Below are 24,219 nucleotides of genomic sequence, written 5' to 3'. Positions count from 1 at the left end.
AAAAGAAAAACTTAAAGGAAATCGGAATAGAAAACTCTTAATTCTCAATAAACCTCTTAAAAAAGTTCTTCTTATTACCTTCTTATTAATAATCTACGGATCCTAAATTGTAAAAATATATAGAAAATCCAATAGAAATTATAGATTCTAACGCTTAATAGGTGAAAGAAATTTTTATTTAAATTCCATTTCTCAACTTACGTTTATAAATATATGAAACTGCACGAACATCCACAGTTTGTTTATCATACATAATTAATATATCGATCCACCGCATCGTTGTTGCTACATGTGATTAAAAATGTCCACAACCTATCCTTGTACAATTTCCTGATGTCATCCACGTTGACGTAGGCGGTTATTCCGGTGATAACGAACCTAACAAAATATTATCGCAAGCCGGACGCTCGTCGAATTTCCTAACGAAGAAAAATCAACCTGGAACGTACAGGTCGGATCAATATTGCTTTATGTTCGTGTACGACTCGTGTACCGGCGCGTGTACGCTCGTTTTATTGCGACGTGTACACACACGAGAAAGGTACGACTTCCTCTTGCTTTACGAGGTGTCGATACCGCGCCCCGTGTAGACGTACACTAACGCTCAAAAGTATCCTCACACTTGCTTATTTTCGATAGAATATATGTATTAGATAATTTCGCTACAAAATTATCGTAAGAACGATAAAATGATCGGCAATTATTTTATTCTTTAACATTTTCTAATTATGACCGATTATTGGTAACTCGTTATTATCAAAGTTCTTGGAATATCTTTATTGCTTCGGTGAAGCTCTTTATCGCCAGGCTGTAATACAATTTGTAAATTACGAGTTAGATAAAGCTTCCTCGAAATTGATAGGGAAAAACTTTGATAGGATTAGTTCAAGCAATGATACCTGACATCGGCTGGTAATAAATCGTCGATAAACTTAATTGTAAAAACGCAGTATTGGTAGACATTCTAACACATGAGTTAAATTTAATATCAAGTGCTATTACTGTTTATTAATTTGCTATTATCGTAATTTCTATATTTTAGTAAACTTCAGCTACTCTTGCTAATTTTATTTCTGTAAAAAATTGTTAATTTTGGTAGAATTTTACAAATGAAACCAAGGCAATAAGAAAAAGAGGTAACGTTTCGCTTATTGATAGATTTTGTGTATAAGAAGATTTACAATTTCCTTGAAACTTAAAAATCGAATCAAAAAATTATATAAAAACGTTCAAATTTCCCATTTTCATCAATTTTTCTACCTATTCTGTTTAAAGAACGAGAAAAAGAGAAGTTTTGTTAATTTAATGGGAGTCTTATCTCTGATAACAATCGCGGACTATTAGTGGCCCATAAAGCAGCGAACACGTTATCTATGGGAATAAACTTCCATATCGATGTATTCTGTACATACGAAAAATACCGAAGCGGGAAGAATATTTGGTTGCAAATGCGAATAGTATTTTTGGTTTGCTCGGATAGCAATGTTGAAACACGCAGATATTGGTCACGAGGGATACGTGATTCGAAGTCGAAGCTGATCTTGGATTCGAGAAAAATGTATATTCTCCTTCATAAATTCTGCGTTACTGGCTTTGGCTTCGTTTTACCGGGCATTTTCTGGCAAATGTAGATACATACTTGCATATTATGCTTCTTAGACACGCGAATGCGAGTATTTGGAAATTGTAGCTACAAATTTAATTACGAGTCAGTCTATTATGTGGGATGTATATAATTTGTATACTTTCGCATTGTAATTTTCTTTCCTATTACGTTATTACGAATGGTCTATGTATTAATTTTTAAAAACGCTTACTATGTAATCCATTTCGAAGAAAACAATGCAATGTATGATTTTAATGTTACCATAACATCTTATCGCGCCTTAAAACTGATTATTTTTTGTAATAAATTTTACAAACAAAGATAAGATGTAATATGTTGCTCGTAATGAACGACTTCTGTTTTACAAATTACTTCTCTTTTTTTCAAATATTCCGAGTTAATACCACACGTGACTCGTAAGTTCACATGAAAAGTTGTAGTAATTATAGTTTAGTATTTACAGATTATATTTAGGAAAGAAAAAACGCGTTGTTCGAATAATTACAAATGACTAATCAAAGAAGAACTTTAGAAATTAGTAGGGAAATAATTAGCGATCAATACTGCTTTTTTCAAAGGAATTATTTAGTATAATTCTGATATGTAAGAATCGTTCGTATCGTGATACAACTTTAAAAGAAACAAGACTCTGAATCTCTGAGGTATTGAACTTTTAATTTCTTATATAACTATTTAACAACGAATATCTATCTTTAAATTATACTTAAAAATTATAGTCTGTAAATATTTTGCGAAGAACTAGGAATAAATTATATATTACGAAGAGTGACGTAAAATATTTAACTAATACTGAATTTTTTCGCGTTGCTGACACTTTGACGGAATTATGAATCTCGGATGACTTATGAAGACGTATCTTATTTCCTGAGCTGCTGTGAAATTCTTATTGTCCGTTTTCTATCATCTTGCTGCTCGTATTATTGTCAGAAAGTGATTCATTGAAGATTTAAAAGTTTGGCTCGCTGCCTGGCCAATGTAGCTTGCATCCAGTGAAAATTCGAACAGGTACTCGCGGTATACTTTTTAACCAGCAGACGCAATACCGCGGAATAAAATCATGCAAGTTTACCGGCATCTTTCAGCAAGATTTATGCTCTAAAAATTGGCAACGAGTTCTCTTCACTTGACAAGTTATATTCCGCATGGCTTACCGGAAAATGCTACCTACTTCATTTTTTGCTAAAACTGTCTACGCTGTCACGGAGAAAACAATTTTTTATATTACATAGCATTGCCTTTTGCCGAAGATTACTCTTTGCTCGAAATAAAAAGAAATAAAATGTTCTATCGACAAAGATCTATCGACACTACAATAACGAAACAGGCCACGCCAACAATGAAATATTAATCAAAAGTGCTTTAATTATATCCTGACATTTTGCTATCGGTATTTTGATTAATTTAAAAGATACGATCATTTTGAACAAAAAAAATGATTGTTCGTAGTAAAAGTACTCCGTTAATAAAGTTTTAATAAAAGAAACATAAATTAATAAAATTAGTAAGCACTGATAAAGGAATACAATTAATATCTGTTAATAGAGAAATCTAACTCTACAAATTAGAAAATATATCGAACAGTGAATCTTCAGCATTTTGATCTACTACAAACGTTGACGAAGAAATGTGTCGGATAAGAGAGTGGGCGTTGATGAATCGAAATACTGGCATTTCGACGAATTGTCAGCAGCTACCCTTTCTATCCATTCTTTCCCCTATCGCTGAACCGGGGCTGTTTTCAGAGCTGTTCGTGGCGGTCTCGAGGGTACGTTGGCATTTAAATGACGGGCCAATCCACGGCCCGTACCAAACTAACGAAACAAGACGGCAGAGAGACCGAGGTTGCTCACTGTATAACCGCCATTATGGACAACCAGCGATATGACGTGACTTTTAATCTTCATTTTCTTCCCTTTCACCGTCACTGCCCCTGCATTACCTCATTTCCTAGTTAGTTCTTCCTAATGACATTTATTTACCCTTCCGTGTTCAGTTTTATTGCTTTCTGAATTAAAGTTCCTTTTTATTCTTAATATAACAAGTTCTGAGAAATGTGAACGCGTCGAGGAAGTTTTAATGCACTTTTAATTACAACTTGCCATAGTATTTATATCCAAGTCTTAAAAAGATTACTGGTTAGGTCTTTCTATAAGTCAAAGTATTTCTTTGTACGATTAATTCGGATTCTAGAAGAACTCCTTGCCCAAACGAATTTGTTAGTAGTGGACTTGTGCACGTTTACGCGTCTATGGGGAATTAACAGGTGCGAAGATTTACAGAATGCGCATAACATGCAAAAATTCGCATACGTAGATTAATTATAAGATCAACGTATTCTTTCGTTCTCGAATATTGATATTGATAGTTTGGTATTATTTTAGACCAGTGTCTACGATAGTTCAATGATTATTTTTGAAAGTTTTCAAACGCTGTATGAATTGACAAACCGAATTATCAATTTTAACGACGCTAATCACAAAAAAGTGTTAGAGAATCAGAATCAACAAATTTTAACGAAATCAATTAGGATTCTGTATAGCTCACATACGAAAAACGTAATTTTATTAAAGACCAAAATTCTTCGCTTACAAAACCTTCCAGTGCATACCTCTGTTTCTCACATGATTTTTTAATTTACTGTGTTTATAGGTATACACCTTTGCGAAAAAGCATCTAGCAATCATTTCAACCAAAGCCTCCGCAACACCTACGGCAATATACAGAAATCATTTCACTACCACGCAAACGGGTTATTTCATAGAGAACACCTGTTACGTTTTATGCTTCACACCATAAATTACTCTACAATTTCCCACTAACCTATCAATTCCATGCTCCTTCTACAATTCGAATTTACGACTGAACTTTTCATTGTATCTACTAAACAGCAAATAATATATAGTGCGAAATAAAATCGTTTCGTCATGATCGACCATAGATCGTTCCGATTTAACCACTCCTTTAATTTTTCCCCGATTTACCGACGCATAGTGATTCAGATTTTATTACTTAGTACGGAGATAATTATTTTTTATCAATATATAATAATAAAATATTAAACAATAAATCGAACAACTTCATACATAATTTAGGCAAATTTAGAAAAACATCTATTTGCTTAAGGTTAAGAAAAAAGAAAGCAACTTTCCGAAATACTGTGCGATGTAATAATAGAATTGCTATGACAATTTTTACTCAACGCTAAACAGAATCATTCTTTTCTATACTCAGTCATTCTGTGGCTCGACAATAGAATTATAATAAAAAAAACTCTGTCTACTTAACGTCCAAAAATAACTTTTTCCTTCTGGTCCATTGTACGACGTAACGATGGAATTATAATGAAAAATATATGTTTACTTAATAATCAAAGAGATACTTTCTTTTATTTTGAACTACTGTGCGATGTATCGTCGCGACAGCTCGTCGTAATCTCACGTAAAGGATTGACAGCTAAACCTCCGTGGGTGTAAGCGGTGAAAATACAACTCTGGCCATAAATAATATCTCGAACAGAAAGATTGAGCGATTTATGGACGATCGCGTGCACTTGGATTATGCAAGCATTACGAATGTTACGTTGCATTTCCTCTGTGCGAGGATTACGATGTTATCTGGTAGAGATCTTTTTCCATAATCTGATAGATAAAACGTTTCAATGTCCGTGACTGTTCGCGTTACAAAAAGTTAAATCCAATTTTTAATAATTTTGAGAAGGAATTTTGTCGAAACGCGTCGTTTTATGTTGAAATTATTTGTAAATATTTCAGCATGTTCTTACTGTTTCTCTAATACGGCTGTGCACATTATTTGATGCATTCTAATTGATTTATTGATTCTATTGAGCTGAAATAATTTACGAATAACCCGAGCAACATCATCCTTCTTCAGAGACTTCATACTCTTAAACTCAATGATTTAATAAATTCATTGCATAAGCTACGTAAAGACTCAAACATTTTTTCAGACACCTAACATTTCAAGCGATTATTAACATACAGGCTCCACCTGTAAGATATACAAAGTATACAATGACAAGTTAATCTCAGTCAAATCATACAAAAGGATAAATCGGAAAGTTACATCAAAATAAATTCGACGTAAAACGATTCTACGTCGTTGCATCTTCTATGTCCACTCGTTCCATACCATATACCGAAACCAATAGAAACGATTTTCTCCAAGATCGATCCATTTCTGTGCATCTGTAATTACTATCATTTTCAACGATGTCATCATCGTAGGACTTTCGATGTCCATAATCGTGCATCAATCGCGCGGCGATCACGAAAGGATCACATTGGAAAAGAATAGACCGTGGCGGGTTAATGTCGAGGCGTCTAGGTCACGGATCGGCCAGTGTTCTTGATCGGTCGACTTTATCCAAGCGTAGTCGTGACCCACTTGCCGTTACCGGTCATGTTAATCGCACTTCTCAACCGGCACGTGCGCTGCACAGTTATGCAGTTTTTGTTTGCTCAGCCAGAAGCTGGTCTCGTACGGCTCGTTGACAACAAGGGTTCATGCACTCGGCATCGTTCGCACGCTGTAATTCGGTAGCTTAAGTGCTTTCACAAAAATTTGTCGGAATAAGCGGCCGAATTCTCGGAATTGGCTGTTCACTGTAGTTGAAAGAAATTTAAAGGAAGCATAGGTAGATTTGGTGTTAATAATTGGCTGTTATTAAACTACGGATTTTTATGCAAATTTATTGCGATGCTTATCAATACTCGGACACTATGGTGAGAAAGATCGTTGTTCCATATATGCATGTATAATAGTTCTATTATTGCATTTGAATATGGAAATACAGAACGTGTTAAATAGTATGTAGTTAAAAATACATAGAACCGAACTTTTATTTTTATGGGTCACTCAGCATATATTTACGATAAACTGTTCCATGTAAATAAAAGGATTACCATTAGATTTAAATAGAATTTTTGGTCATATATTTTCAGAGAAAAAGATTTATCGCGGAAGCAGTCTGTGCTTTGTTCTGTCATACCAGAGAAATAATTTAGTATTCAAGCAGAAATGATAAAGATTTATAGTGGCCAGGATATCTGAATCTTTATGAAGGATGAGTTATGAGCATCGTGTGTCACTTTAAAATCAAAAGCTTCTGGTGAATTAATTTATGTGCAAAGTTTTCATAGATAGAAAAGCAAGGTATAAATCAAGCGTCGTTAAAATTAATTTCCCTTTTTCTGTAATTTTACCATGTAACGTATCGAGCTTTTAATTCCAAGACGAAATTTCTTAATTCATCGTTCTTGTGGTAATAAATTTGACTTTAAGGTAACATAACGAAATATTTAATATTTATAAATTTTCACTTTTGATATCGTGTTTCCTTTCTACAACTAATTTTAGTGTAATCTTGAGGTCGTATCGCGATATTATTAATGGCCTTGCATTTTTTCTTCACACTGGTGATTGAGTTCAGAAAAAAACAAAGGAAGCAGCTAACAAGTAAAGTTGCTAATTGTAGAAAGAGAAGAAGAAGGAGAAGAGGAACAGAAGAGCATGCGAAGATATTACGAATGCGAATTAATGAACATTTACGATAAAATATTCGCATACAGATTAATTACCCGGTACTTTGTACAATCCTCCTTATTTTATTTAACATCTTTAAAACATCTTACACGCATAATTTAATTTCATATTCCCGATTGTTCCTTTTATTGTAAAACATCTTATATCAAAAAGAGTATTTTTCATCACTGTCACGCAGTAAGACGGAGTAAGTTTCAAGACAAACACCGCAAATTCTTATGCTTATGCAGAAGCTTACACTTTTCTAACGTGCAGTTTCTTCTAAAATGTTCAATAACAAATACGCTAATGATCGAATTAGATCAAACAATCGCCCCATCAAAACTCTAAAAGAGAAACGGATGGAAAAAATAGCGGGAAAGGTTAAAAGACGAAAAAAAAAAAAAAATGGCAAAAAGAATCGTTCAAAGGGGGTAGGGCCGTAAAGGCGCCTCGATTCTGCACGCTCGTCTCACATCTCTGCCGGAAATAAAAGAGCGCATATGCGAGAAAAAGTGTCGAGAGAACGGTCAAAAGACGGGGCAAGATAGAGAAAAGGAGAAAGACAAAGATAATGACATGCTTTATTAAGCTGCGGCCATTTCATCCGCCTTTTTACAAGTAATTATACGCTCGCACTTAGCAAGTTACATCGGTGGCACGTCTAATTACTCTTAATTACGAACAAAAGCAACAGTGTTAGACACAGAGCGCTACGATACGCAGACTGTGATAAAGGCGACGGAGTTTACGGCGAACATTCGTTGCACTTTCGAAGTTCATCGGTCGCCATAATAGCTCGTTCCGTTCGGCGAACCAGCACGCCGGAAGTCGTTTCACGGTGAAAAATGTTTGCACAGTGTTCTCGCGGAGTATCGCGGGTCCGGAGTGGGATTTGAGTCTCCTTTCCGGATGCGAACGCGTGTAATAGTCGAATCGCTTTTATCGTTTCTAATTTGTCGCACGTTTTCAATATTTTTATGATAACACCGAGCGAAGAAAAAAGAAGATTATTGGTATGTGTCATGTATGTCTTTAGGAGGTGACTCTGTTCGTTTAATAGGACGATTATATTTTTATTTTAGATTAATGCGTGCTTTTATATCGCTATTTTGAGATTAGTTGTTTCAAATTAGAACTAACACGTTGGCGATTAAAGTATCATATACCAGATCTAGCAGATCAATTAGATAGATTAATCCTTAATAGACAAGGTGATTATGTATGTTCAAGCTTAATTCTCCTTCTTCTGGGAATTTAAAAGACCCACAAAAATTCTAGGATATTTATCAAGCTTTTATATTTATAACTCTTCGTGTCGATTTCCAATACCGTAATGTGTTTAGAAAGTTAATGTAATGACAACGTAGAAACGCTAATCGTATAATTAGCGAAATATACATTTATATAAATATTTCAGGGGACTTAGATATTAGCTTTTTTAGCTCATACCGAAACCTGCTATAATTTAAGAACACTAAAAATGATTTCTACGAAGCACCTAATGACTCCGATAGGTAATACATATCTTGAATTAAACTACTTTGATATTATTTCACTTTTTTGTAAAACAAAGATCAACCACTATTTGATTTTTATAAATTTCACTGTGAGAACCTGATTGCGTTCGAAAAGAAAATGAAACGAGCATGCAAACGATACACTGTGTCGAACACGGAACTAGGAAACATGCAAATGCTGTTCGATGGAATCTGATCCGTGAACCAAAGGCAACGAGGTGAGAGGATTAGGTATCTGGCGCAGTGGAATCGAGCCTGACGACACACAAATGGACTCGACTCGTTCGGAGAAGTCGGACAATTCTGTCGTTTCCCTCTTATTTTGCACTCAGCGTGCATCGTTCGTTCGTTGACCGTCATCTTCAAGCGGAACGGTCTTTCGTTTTCACTAGTAGGGAAACGCATTCCTTCAAATGTATGTCAGGGTTGATTAAATCGATGGTTTTCTAATTTCTTATTTGGTACCATCTATAATTTATGGTCCTTTTAATGTTACATTAAAAATTTATTTTTTACAGTTGTGTCGTTGTACGATTCGATCCTTTTTGTCTTTGCAATAATCGGCAGAACTCGCTATAGTTTAAATGAGAATATATTTTATGAACTTTTACGCATGTACGGTTATTTTGTATAAATGCATGCAAATTTGTCCGGTTATAATGCCAATAGAGATCATGAAAATTGCCATATGTAAAAATTGAGTTAAATTTTCACCATTTCTAAATCTCTCATAAATGAATAAAAATTCTCAGTGGATATAACGACAACGAATATCATAAAAATCAAGGTATCAAAATTTGACTATTCAATTATGAACATAAACTCGATATTATTCAACCACTGTATCGAGTTTACATTAATATTGTTGTTAAAAGTTGATATAAAACAGATTTCTTTTATGAGTTATCATATGTACGATCTAACGACGTTACGATAAAGATATCTGCGCTATTTTTCACGCTCTTTATATATTTTTCCTGTATTCTATTGCTAATAATTTTAACCGATCCTTATCAAATTGGAACAGGAATTTCAATGATCGTATTTTTTTAAATTCATTCAGTATAAACTTACATAAATGAAAGACAAATAACTATAGCTCAATCTCTCGCTTAAAGTTAACGCATTAACATTAACACGTTTGTATACATATGATTTAATGTATCTGTAAATGAATTATTCCAATCTAAAACTGGAAAAAGAAATCATCTGATTTCTATCAAAATTCCAATGCTGCCATTCAACATACCAAACATTTTCAAAGAATCTTATACCTAAATACACAAAAATATATATTCCATCTGTTATTTATTCCTAATAAAAAAATTTGCAGTTCAATTATTTATCTCCTGATTATATTGATTCTTTACCGTTATATCGGTCCGACATCAAGGACAACGGTAAATTAGGGAAATGAGAAATGGACGAAAATTAAAAATTAAAAATTACCAACGGTTGCCACTTATCAATGATCGATATCAAACTACCGAATGCTGAAAAGCTTCTAAAACTTCAGGCAAGAAAAAGCAAAACGTGTTCTCGTGTTTCTCGATTTCTCCGGCACTCTCGCAACATCGCTTTTTCAACTTCCTTGCGCGTCTTCATCTCATAAGAATTACGCTTAATAACGCGTAATAATCTTCTAATTACTTGCCTTCGAGGTGATCTGTCCATCAGAGCTCGATAAGCCGCGCACGATTTCCGGTGAGCAGAAACCGCGCCGGATTACCAAGCCCGTAACAAATCGAATTTCGTGTTAATTTCCACTCGGCAGTCCAGTCGATTGGAAACAGTCGGGACGTGTTTCGCCACGCGAGCGAATCGCGATTCCGCGGCGCGATTCAGTGATCCTCCGCGTCGAAACGGAACGCCGCCAGGTATATACGAGAGGAAGTCATTTCGTGTGAGTTCAAGCGGATGAGTCATCCTCGAGCATTGCTGAGTAGCGTCGAGTCCTTCGAGGAGCACCGATCGATCGAATCTCTTGTCGGTCACTGATAATTCGTTGGATTAATTAGTAGAAGTCGTACAAGTGCGATTTGGGAATTTGCGAATAAGAAGTATAGGTGAAGATTTTACAATTTCCTACAATTATACTCTTTGTTCTTTAATAGTGATCAAACAGTAAGTTCGATTAAAAGAAATGAAAAGAAATTGCAGGTGTATACTGAAATTGTTATGTATCTCGATTTGTTTAACTAGCTTCAGCAATAAAAGCGGAGGAAACCCGACGAACAGAAACGTGTTGCAATACTATGATTTCTTGTATATCTTTAAACGTAAGAATTGTGAGACACGTTGACGTGCAGAAGGACAATAGTGAAAACGTGTTCACGTTTACCAATCGCTAACTAAAAAAGAAAACAGCGAAGATAAGTAGAAAGTTAGTCAACGATCGCAAGAAGACTGTAAACTTACATTTTTATTAAATACAAAAGTTTTATCAGCTATGTGTATTTCGATTATCTAATTTAAAAGCCTTATAAAGCCTTTCCCTTATATGGTGATTAAATTACATATATTTACGTAATTTCATATTTTTATAAACATAACTAAACGAATGGAACCTAAATGGAAAATTTTCTTCACCTATCGAATATTATAACAGGTATTTTAATTTCGATATTTTGTATCTTTGAACGCTATACGTATCTTCTGATCGTATTCCATACGGAAATAACTGATTAATTTAGCTAGCAGCTATTAATACCAAATTTCATTCTATAAAATAGAGCAGATACCAAATTTTATTGAAACAGAAATTTCTATGAATTTTACTTTCCTTCTCTTCCTTTTTTTTCTCGATCCCAAAAATTACTTCCAGGAAGACCAGTGTCATAATAAGAATTCCTCGTTACTCTCTCCGTTAATGAAACTCTTGACAAATACAGCCTAAACATTCAAATAATTTACTGGAAACGGTGATCCTTTCTGAAAGCCTCGTTATTTTTCTCTCTCGAGATTAATTTCGAGGTACAACACCGGTAGCATCGTATAAAGTTAATTAGACAAAAAAATATACGCGCATTCCGATTGCTTTTTCCCTTCGTAGGCTACCTGTTCGCGAAAAAAAAAAAAAAAAAAAAGAAAAAAGAAGAGGAGAGCTCGTGTAGACTCATTTACATGCTCCGCTTTAACGTAACGAACTGCATCGCGTGCATAAGAGCCGCCTATGCACCTTCGTGGAACCTGTCTGGACGAGTGCACGCTAATACAGCTCCCGTAATTCTTGGAATAAATATTCCTTGCTGTTACTACTAACCTTCCTACATTTCGTCTGAAATTTCGCGCTGACAACCGATCGCGATAGCTCGACCACGCGGCCCCGAGCAGCCACTTGTAAATACGGTGTATTATGCGATCGATAGTAGTAGATTCGAATCAAGATTTTCAAGTTTTCACGAATTTTCCCGAGCGCGTGCTCGTTTGTCGGAAATGGAAACATTTTTGTCGCTTGACAGGGAAATCGAAGTGGACCATGATGCTGACGTAATATTGGAATTATTCAACTAACGAGTTTTAGCCGTGGCACCTACCTATTTTATCGAGTGTTGGAATTAAATATACTATCTCAATTTTCGAATGTTTAATCGTGTTATTAATGTTATGTTTAAATATATAATTGAATTATAGCAACTGTATGCGGTATACCTTTACAGCGTCGATGAACGTACAAATTTCTTATCCTGATGCAAATTTCGTTAATTATTCGTGTATGTCGTGAATGTAGAATTATATTTTATACCTCGAATTAATTGTAATTATTATTTAAGTATCATTTTTCTCAAAATCTTCTACTCTCGAATTTTTAACTTTTCCTAACTGTTATTCACAATTTAGCTACCTTAGGTAACTTCGAAGTAATCGCTACTTCTAAAATCTTCCCAATAATGCAACGCATTTATAAATGAAGTTGCTCTTTCTTTCAAAGGGTTAATAAAGCTCGAGCTCAATTATACGAAAAAGAAAGGAAGAAAGATGAAAAGGATCATAGCAGGATTAAAAACGAAAAGCGTCTCCTCGAATCTCGGCCGTAAACCAAACAGCGATGTTCTGGCTGGGTCTCCACGTGGTAAAAGTTGATAAGTGAGCGAAACGAAAGAAGGGTGGTGCGATACAGCTCTTGGAGATCCCGCTGGTAGATAAAAGCAGCACGTAATAACGCGCAAGCCGCGTACTACCTGGCAGGTTGTTATTGCTGCTTATTATTTATCCATCGTGGGCGGCTTGAAACGCGTAGTACGTGGCCTGTTTACACGACAGGAACGGGGATGAAGGGGGAACCGTTCAAAACGCCACCGACGTTGGAACTTTAATTATTATCTTCGTTGGGAGAAAGGACAGCTCCGACGATCGATGTTCGACTAACTAACGTTGACTTTGTCCACTGCCATCCGCGTACAGTTTGACACGTGGTCTTGATAAGGAAAGGCGCACATCGACGTTCTCATATTAGACACATGTACAACGTGTCCTAGGAAAAAAGAAAAACGACTCTTCGCTTGGGCAAAGTAAAGAAGAATTATCTCGAAAGCGAACGAATCGGAAGCTATATCGATCAACCGCATAAATTGAAAAGCGAAGAAGAATGTATGGAAGGTTAAATCATTTTTATGAATTTCCGTGAAATTCACGCACGCTTATGTCAGTTTGTTCCAAGAAATAAACTTACGAAAATAAATAATTTGTTTTCCTAAGAAGTTCAAGACTAATCACATCTTCGGGTAAGAAAATTGACAAACTTACGGAATGTAGAGTTGCTCAGTTTGATTTGCGATAGGCACACATGATCTTTCGTTCAGATTCGCAATGTTCCGTCAGACATATTGGTGGATTTATTCGGTTTTTATTTTCATGGGACACCTTATATGTACAAGTGGTCGTTGATGACAAAGAATTTTTCCTGTAATCGATAACGAGGCCTGTTCGCTTCCGGAGCGTCGTGGCAACGCGTGTTTTGAATTCACGCGTCAACATCGGTCTCAACCCCTTTTGCGCACTTCTGGCGGAGAAACGAACGCGTGACGAATCGCGTGTTGAGTGGGTGTGCCCCGAATGATTCTGATGTGAGTTTGATTGATGGTGTGGAGGGATTGATTCTCCGAGAGCGTTGGATTTTTCTGTCGATTTGTTAATATTTCAGGTATCGTTGATGGGGTGTTGGAAATAGGAATATCGAGTTTGTAAAAGGTGCGAAGAATATCGAAGTGGCGAAATAATGGTTGAAATTGGTTATTCGAAATACAAGCTATTTAACAATGCGGAGGATAGTTAGTGGTTTGGGTTAAGTATGGTGGATTAAACGAGAATCTTTGTAACATTGTTGGAGAACACGTTCTTTTGCAATGTAGTCCTGCAATGGATTTTTCCTCAAACTCCGTCGATTAATATCCGATTTTATAAAGCATTTTTGGAATCCTTTAAAATATATGACATTTGTATTTTCTTGGCAAGAGATTGGAGAGAATACTTATTTATTAATTGATTATTAAACTAAAATAATTTAATACTGGATCCATTTTGGCAGAAATATTGCAAATATTTCTTTATTTAATAACGGGAAAATATCCCTCAGCAAATAAACCTTTATCATTGAAACAATCGATTGGATCGAATCTATGTTCTGAAAAGAATTTTTCGAATTTTATAAAATACACGATTCGTATATCGTTTTGTTTGAACAGAGATAGTGGAAATTTATCAATAAAGAAATAGATCCTTTTGCGAATGAACTTCTTTTTAATTGCGACAGCTTTAATCTCCATAGTTAGCAATGATAAATTTACAGAGACGAGAGGAATCAAATTCCTAATTGTAAGTTCCCTAAACAAATACTCCTTTCAATCTGGAGAAGTATCGTCTCAGAGAAGTATCTTTGCCTCTTTCCTATCAATAGGATTAAATTATCAGCGATACAGTTTGGCGTTAGTTATATCATTTCAGAATTCGTATTCTGCAATTTACCTGGTAAGGAATCATCAACGATATCTGTTTCACAAAATATATAAAACGATACCAAATACCTTACAATTAAATAACCTAACGAACACTCGAATTTCCACGAACACTCATTTTTAGTCGCAATTTGCAATTAGACGAACAAGAAGAAAGGAGAAGGTTTCTAAACGAAAAGCGGTCACGTCGATTAACGTGGCGAATTTTCATTTGCATAAACGATTGTCGCAACGAAATGAGACGGACCAATAGGAAACGAAACGAGGGGAACGAAAACGACGAGAAAGCTACAAGAAGGAAGATAGGGAGGAAGTCTCCGGTAATTTCAGTAAATCGTTTTAACGCGCTCAGTTGCGATTCCGTCGCAACCACTCGGTGGTTGGATCTCGCAACAGCAGTTACAGTGACTCACGGCATGGAAAACGAAACGCGAAAATTCCGGCAACGTGATGCAGCCAACTTGATTTCAAGATTGGTCGCGATCCGAACAACCCGAGCGATTTCGTGGTCGCGTTCGGTCGAACGCTCGCAGGTACATCGGTCGACGCTAATGATCCGTATCGGTGATCCCGTTAGCGTTGCCACCTCCGGACCATCTTTACTTCCGCCTCTAACCCACGCTTCTTCCACCATGCACTAGCTAGAGCATCTTACGTTTCTGGAATTTTCCGTTTGGTGCCACTTCGAAGCGTATTTTCGTACTTTATTCTGTCACTGTTACTTTCTGTTTCGTGTTTAATATTTGGGATTTAACCAAGCAAGTTGGAAATGTGGTACCATATTTCTTTCGTGTTTCTGGAATTATCTGTCTGGTATTTACATTTTATTCTGCCGTCGTTATTTTCTGATTTACGATCAAGGTTTATTGATATATATATATATGGTGGTTAGTGATGTGATAATTTCTTTCGTATTTCTGGAATTTCTTTGTCTGGTGCAATTTTGAAGCGTACTTTCGTGTTTTACCATTTATCATGTTATGGTATTTTACCATTTTTATCACTGTTTCTTTTTCTAATTGATGGCTACTATTTGAAGCTTATGAAATTTTCCGTTGAAACGATAATTAACAAAATACGACTCATGTTAGAATCATGTTACGTTTAAGTGGATGTGCGATAAATACCGCTTCACGTTTATTCATTTAATTCAGAAAAATTGTACGCGCTTGTGAAATTTCACATGTGGCAACGAAATACATATTTTCTGCTTTGTTCTCGGTTGCGTTATTGCTATATCGTAATTTAGATCGCTTAAAAAAGATTATCGTACAAATTTGTTGATCCGTTCATAAATAAATATCTATGTAGGTGTATTTGTCTGGACGAAAAGATGGCATATAATATATTAGTATTACTATAGAATACATGAAATTGTAAATATGTTAAGAGAAATTTTACTTGTAGATTTGTAGATAATATAAAGATAAATGCGCGAGTAGGTGTTCCGAGGTTTTGAATGAGTAATCGTAGAGAGCGAAGGTCGAACGAATCAAACGCAAGTAGTTCAGAAGCTTAGGAATATAATGCCGTAACTAACTACTGATTAATCTTTCTAATTTCCGTGTAAATGTTCTTAAGCTTTAGATGGAGAAGCGAATAAAAATTCGAAATGACACCAAAACTAATTTGATTACGGGTCCAAGCTCCGATAAAATCAATCTATTACATCAAGGTGTTGTTCCTCGTTAATACCTTAATCCTCGAATTCGTAGCATTTAAACAATCCATCGAAATGTAATAGGTTATTGTTCTTTTACAAATTATTAATTGAATGAAGTACAAATATATTTGTTTTAGATAAAACTGGTTAACAAATCTTTTTTACCAAACCTGTAGAGTAAACGTACTCCATCGTCGAAGGATAATAAAGGGAAAATTTGCCCTATAAAATATTCGATTGTAAAATGATAAGTTTAAGTCGAAACACGCCAGAATCTGAATCATCGTACGTTCTACTTCTTTAACATTCTTCGATCTCGTAACAGTAGGATGCGTCCAGGAAGCGATGTTTGCTTCCTTTACGAAATTCCGCGCCAAAGTTTCGCAACATTGTTCCTCGCCGATTCACTTTCGAACATACGAATTGTCCAAGAGAATAAATTCTATAAAATATCCGATGGTGACTCGTATGAAACTTGGCTGGTTCTCGTTGCAAAATAACGTTTCGTCAGACGCAAGCTGGTCGGAAAGGTGGAAAACCGAGCTGCGGTGCGCATCATTTCAATATAATAAGCGGATCGTGCGTTAGATGAGGGGCAAGGCTAATGTTGGTAGATGGTTCTCTAGCGATTAAGCGGAAAGCTAGTCTTATAATTCCACGGTATTTCGCGGTAAGTATGATTGAACGCGAAATGATAAATAGCCAACGAAACTTTCATACAAAAAGAATCTAATTGCCGGTATCTACCCGTTGTAACGCAATCGCTGACGCAGTACCACGGTGAAGGTTTTCTAACGCGACAGCTTGACATTTTCATGTTGGTTACACGAAACAGAGTCGTTAAAACTGCGAAATCGAATAGAGTTATTCACCTTGATTTCGTCGGACGAAGTTAAGTATAAAAGGTGCGAAGTAAGCCATTGTGAAGTGAAAGAATTTATGAAGGCATTTATAAGATTATTCTGCTGAACATCTTTTCTTGTATCAAATTATATACTGTTATATAATTACATGAAATGTCGTATAATAGTTCACAATTATTGTGGGTATAATAAAGTTTACGGTAGTTAATTGTATGTATAAAATTAATTCTATTAAATCACCTATTAATTACATATTATCATACAATATATCATATAATTTCGTTTTTTATGGCAGATCGGGATCGCAATATATCAATTGATCGGAATATCAGTTACTGAAGTGTTTATAAGGAAAATAGTACCAAAAATATTTTTTCCATAAAATATATATACAATATTACTGCATTGGCGTCAAGAGTAGGAAAAAGAATGATTTCAACAACTTCAGCATAGTTTCTATTAGATTAAAATGCAAGGGCATTGCAGAGTTGAATATGCACTTTATCGACTGCCATTGTATTCACGATGCTTTTCTGAGTTAATATCGCGAAGAAAATGACAAACGACACGATATTTTAAAAATTTGATGCCGACGCTATAAACACGCTACAGAACTCTAGGATATCTCAATCTGACGTACTGCTGCAAATCGTAAAACAAAATGTGAAATCTTTCTCTGTATCTAATAAATATTCATACGTTCTTATTACACAAAAACAATAAACTCCATATCTAATCTTCCATCTATATGTTTATTACGGCCATAATATATTTAAAAAAATGTATTATTACCTATACTATAAAAAAATAAACGATCTATAACTATACACGTATAACGTGATAAATTGTCGTTGCAGATATTTAGAAAAACTTGCTTCTTCGCAATAAAAAACTACAGGAACGAATCATTTAATATCACATTGCTATATAATTTAAGATAATTATTACCAAACTTATTAACATTTACTTACTTGAAACATTCTTTTTTCCGTATAATTTTTAAAGAATTACGACGCATCGGAGGATAATTTAATCAAACGTAACTTCCGTTAATAATTATTTTGTTAAATCAACAATCAATAAAAGAGTGAAATAACCAACAAAACGGTTAATGTAACAACTTATCACTTCCACGTTGCAAATATTTACACGTATATACGTATCGATAAATCTTCGTTCCCTCGTTAAAGCTTTATCCGCAATGCTACTTGTAGGTCCGATCATCGATTTCCATAATTGCACGATACCTTCTCCGAACATCCGATCGATTTTAACGCAATTAAAATAATTCAGTGAAAGCCACCAGACAATGCCGGGCAGTCGCAGTCGTTCGAACGTCACCGCGAAATTAATTACGAATAATTACCGAATAATCTCGCTGTCGGCGGTATCGTTAAGGTCGATGCGCGTACGAGAAGCTCCAAGTGCATCCATTGTTTCCGCGAGACGCATTGTATTGTTACGAGTTTTCGCGTGGGTTTTGCCGCGCGCCGATCTTCTTCTAATTGCATTAAGAACAGTCCCCGTAACAAAATAAAAAAAAAAAAAAAGAAAAAGGAACGAATGAAACGAACGGAGGTAGACAGTGAGATAGGGAAGAGAAGGAAGAAGGAAGTTGATTTGCTGCTGTGCTTGGCACGCAACGTTTAGAGACGTTTAATTGCACCTGCAAGCATCGAGGGATTGTTCTCTCGTTGTCTCGTATGATTCATGGCCACTCATTCCGACGAACAATGTGTACAAAACTCGCGCGTTGTTTCACTTAACCACTTAATCTCTCGCTCTCTGATCGGACCCTCGTTACGCAGCTTCCCTTCTAGTTGTTTTCTGAGTTTTATTATCGATCGAATTTGGTGTCGGTGATATAAACACCGTTCGTATGTTTGATGTGTCCGAACACTTGAAAACACAGAAATTTTTCTATTGAAATTTAATTTTATCATTTTTATTAAAGTTCAACGAAATATTTTGTAGTTTGTACAGCTTTTTCCCTCCTAGTACCTCATTTATATTCATTGTGAATTTTTCCTTTCTAATATTTGTTCACGACGAATCAATAATGGGTATCAATAATTGATGGCTCTTAGCAATTATTATTCTTCCGACGAATAACTCTCAAAATGTCTATAATTTCATCGAAGACTGGAACGCTTTATATAATCGGATACTTTAAACACAGCGATGTCGTACTCGTGACGATTTAACTTTTCTACCATTTGCAAATCCACAGCAGTAGTTATAATTATACAACGTATCTAAATGTCGTATATTTTATGTACACGTATATGATATAGATGCGGTAATTTATTTACAAATTTATTTTAAAGCATGCGTTATTTTATAGAATGCATATCAATTATGAGCAAACTGAGACAACTCATAGTCACTCTACTCTATAACATTATGTAAATTAATTTTTTTCAATGCTTATGTAGCACATTGTAACAATCCAATGATAACAGAAAGCTTATTATAATTTTTATTTCAATCGTTGCAATAAAAAGTTACGTTTAATTACAGGAATTTGGATAATATGTACGTTGCATAACACGAAATATGCAACCTGTCTCACTGCAATACAAGTCATACGTTCTATACAAATAATCAACCTGAAGAACCTGTCTTCCATTGCTATATAACACCAGTTTCAAAAGATCAACCGAATCTCGATCTATCTCGCGAAACAACACAGATCTCTATCGATCTCCAAACTATGTACACACTTACTGTTCTGTTATGCACACTTTCGAGGACTGCGTAGATTTAATCTATGTATGGGCTCCTAGTTTGTAATCTTTTTAGTTACCACCGAATAATACATTTCATCGTGTATACGTACACGTACATATATCGGAATAAGTTACCTTTCAATTCCTTTTACATCATAACCTTTCAACGATTTCGTATTTACCTCTTATTTTCTGCATGTAGAACCTCGATTAGCAAAACGTTGATTAATGGGACGATCGATTATCGGAATATCGATTAATGGAAAATTAGAAAGAATAGTCCTCCGTAAGAAAAGAAACTGTTACGTTTTAATTCGATAAACTTTGTTTCTGTGTGGTTAACATTAATATTTATAAAATAAATAAGTCTTTTGCATATGTTATCAGTTCGAATAATCGCGATTCTTTTGTATAGACACGAACAAGAACAAAGCGACGATTTTATTTCTGCCAACGAATATACGTAACACTTTAGATCGAATTAAATTAGAATTTTGTATGATGGAAAAGTAAGAGATTACGAGTAAATTTAATTGTTCTTGATTTCTATGTTTCAGATATTTTGGAGAAATGGGACTGGCAGAGAGAGAAGCCGAAATGCAGGAGTTAGAAACCTCAAGACCTGGTCGATCGCGAGACCTCTTCGGCGTGCAGCTCGAGGTAATTGCTTCTGCAATATTTCTACTATATGAATACGATCTCAATGACGATATTATACGATGTCGGTATCATTAGTCATAACGTTATACATTACAGTTGTGCTATCTCATATCCTGAATTAAAATAAGAGAAACAGATTGGAAAGAAAAATTATATTTGGTTCGTCTAATAATAAATTTCGAACGACATATAACCTTGCGGATGACCAGTTGCAAATATTATAATCTAATCAATATTATTTCAACATAAAGTAGTAAATGTACACTGTGACACTGAATAAATATTAAAAAAAAAAATACTCCAACACCAAATTAAATTTGTTTCTCTCTCGACAAATTCTTCGAGTTTCTGCGCGCAACTGCAATTTTATGAAACGGTACTCGCAATCTGAACAACTTAAATTCATCAGGAACAGAATTAGAAGAAGATTGAGAATGAACTGATATGTTAAAGTAGTAGATTGGATATTTGAACTCTTATTTTATCGTCAACAGAATTGTGTAAAGGTTCTCGCAACTAACGCTTAATAAAATTATTTTGAAGGCAGGTGTCTAACTCAGCTCCGACTCCGGTATCCTTGTCGAGGTCAGAAACAAATTCGATCCGGAATCGATAGCCCATTCACCGTACAAGGTGGTGGGTTGCAAATTCAATAGTCACTTTTGCCAAGAGAGTGAGTATAGGCCAGTGAGAGGCACGACCCAGAAAGCATAGTACATACTACTAAAACAAATGGCTACTTGAAACCAAAGCAACCAAAGAAAGTCTGTTGCACAGACTCTCTTTCTTCCTCGATCGATCGACTCGTCGATATCGCCTTTCTCCGTCCAATGATCCTTCTAAAGATCTGGATCAATAAATTAACCATTTCCCGAATCGTTTCTCAACTTAGGATCTTTCAAATTGAAGCAGTTCTTTTCGAATTTTAAAAATTATCAATAGACTCAGGATTTTATCGAATATTTTTGAAGAGAATTGATCGTCGAAATAAGATAACGTCTATAAGAGTGAAATAAAAGCAAGAAAATAAAAAAGAAGAGAAAAGTGAACAGTCGAGAAAAATACTATAAAAATTTTATGAGATTACGCTTCAACCGATATAAATTTCTTTTATTCTACACCTCCTACATACATTCCCGTCACAATATTCCTTGACACACATCTTTCACCATAAACGTGTCACATTATTCGATAAGCTTTTTTATTTCTTAACTATCTTTCCATAATCTCTCCTTTTACCTAGCATTTTTCTCGAAGACATCCTTCTACTATCTTAATTGCAATTTATTCATTTATCGACGTTGTTTCCGTTCCATCATAACTGCCACTCTAATTAACGGAGAAAGGTAACAAAACACAGTTCACCAAGCAAAAAGTTTGCGTGGTAGTATCGTGGCAATGCATTTTCACTTCCGGTTTCTTGCGATCGATTTTCATCAGAGGCGATCGATCGTACATTTTAGAAAGGCATCACCTTTCTCTTCTATAGAGCCGATCGACGAAAAGGTGATCGAAATTGGAAAGCTCTGTCGGTCACGCAGAATCGGTCGATCGTACGTAATTCTTTGGTTTCGCGCCGTTTCGAGCACCTGCAATCGATTTTCATCCGGCCTCGTTGCCAATCTTTACGTCGACGTTTTATATCTACCCATTCCACGCTTCAACGACCATAAAAATCGTTTCACAATGTTTCACCTGTATCGTGATTGCGTAATTTTTGGCAGAAGTTTTGCCTTCGAACGAATTTTCTATCGCTGTTTCATTATTCAATCTTTTCTCTAAAAAGTTAAATGTCAATTACATAGATTACTGAGATTAACGAATCTACAAAAAACGGAAACGATCAATTTAGTTTCTAAACGTTAATTTACAAATGCCGAAACGATTATACCCATAGGTACAATTCACAATAAAATGATTGAAAGAAATCGCTAATCATGTTCTAATTATTATTATTCGATATATATTCGAACACTAAATGTTGCAAACCTTTTTACACGACTGAGAAATCTATCATTCCGAGTTGAACAACCTATAATATTTCTTTGCTGGTTTGCAATAAAATTTAAAGAGAATTCTTCTGTAATAACCAACATTTAGAAGATCAATAAACCGTGAACGCGTATGAACTTCAATTACGAAAGAAGCTATATATATTTAATATTGATACACATTTTCTGATAATAAAGTAAGCTTAACTTTCTTTCTCTCTTTCTGTCTTCCAAGACAAGTTTTTGTTATCGGATGGCGAAGAACATCATCGCGAAGAATTTGCGACATTATCACGTGTTTTCTCTCTGTAATGTGATCACGGATGAACGAAACAGCGTAATTTCGTTTTTGCCACAATCTTACCTTTCTCCGGAGATTTCTTAATAATTCCCTGTCATGAAACGTAACGATCAACTAACTCGCCTTTATCCCGATCCAAGGATTAGATCCACGCTACTTTTTACGCCAGTTTTCCATTTAAGTAGCAGACATACTATCAGGATCGAGCCTTTCTATATTCTTACAAAAGTGATTAGATTAGTTTGTTCTAACTTACACCGGTTAACGGTTACTTCGTTTCGATAATATAATCGTCGAGTAATCGACGACTTCCCGTTTCAGCTGACCGATCAGTTTTTTTGTCATCAAATATCGTTGAATAATTAGCTTCTTGCGCGTCCGAATATAACCCGACTAGAGTTACATTTCACCTTCAAAATATTTTACTTTGATTATTTTACATATTTTCACGTATTACGTATACATTTTATATATCTCTGAACGCTAATGGACGAACATTCGTAATCTACCGATCGGTATTCGTCACTTACAAAAATACGATATCGTGCGCCCTTTATCTACATAAAATTCATTTACTTAGTCCACGTACATCTGTTACTGTATATATCAATGTTATCTTCCTTCAAAATCAGTATAATACAACCCTCCGTACACGAAATGAAAATAGGAAGCCAAGAAACCACGCAGAAACCTCCTAGTGACAAAGTTAATGATCGCTAAAGGAGGCTAATGCATAGGAGACGCGAAAAGGAAAACGCGGGAAAGAAATAAGATAAGAAGAGAGAAAGACGTGCGAGAAAGCAGAACTAGGGGAGTCTGGAAGAGGAAGAAAATAACAGCGGAGAGACCAGAAGCAGAATGTTTCGCGACGAGCTTCATGAATTATCGAACAAACAGATGTTATGCGATGGCAGGGCCACGGTGGCCGTTCTAACATAATTTGATCGACCGAGCAGATATACCAGGCCCTGAATAAAATGTTACCCTTCGCTTCTATCGTAATCACCGATGAGGCTTTATTAATTACCCGGCAATATGGCGCGAGTCTAATTAATCGCGACGCGGCTCATTATAAACGACACGGCTTAATGCCCGGCGAACGAACATCGTGTCGCGTCCCGATTCAATCGACCCCTGGTAGCTTTAATCGCCACGATGTATACCACGGGGTAATGTCGAGTCACGAGATCATTAAATCGTCGATCAGCTGTAATGCGTGAGTCTACGTGGTCGACTTGGATCCGACGCGAGAAATTGTAAAATGGATGTGTAACGTTAGAGTTTCGTTTAGCTGAATTCCATTTGCTCGAAATTTTAATTAATTTCAGAGTAACTGATTTTCTGCCAGTTGAACCGACGCATCTAAACGC

At 35.5% G+C, this 24,219-nt stretch overlaps 1 protein-coding gene across 1 annotated transcript in view; it reads left to right on the top strand.

Moving 5' to 3' along the window:
* Nucleotides 1-24,219, top strand: part of LOC126867641 (uncharacterized) — a 94,569-nt gene that overhangs the window by 51,250 nt on the left and 19,100 nt on the right. The window contains exon 2 of the mRNA XM_050622350.1: nt 20,455-20,557. Within this exon, the coding sequence (XP_050478307.1) occupies nt 20,468-20,557 (90 nt within the window). The 5' untranslated portion in view covers nt 20,455-20,467. The remainder of the gene's footprint in view (nt 1-20,454; nt 20,558-24,219) is intronic.

This window comes from Bombus huntii, chromosome 7 (genome assembly GCF_024542735.1).
Source record: "Bombus huntii isolate Logan2020A chromosome 7, iyBomHunt1.1, whole genome shotgun sequence".
NCBI lineage: Eukaryota > Metazoa > Arthropoda > Insecta > Hymenoptera > Apidae > Bombus > Bombus huntii.
This window is presented reverse-complemented; position numbering and strand designations above follow the sequence as displayed.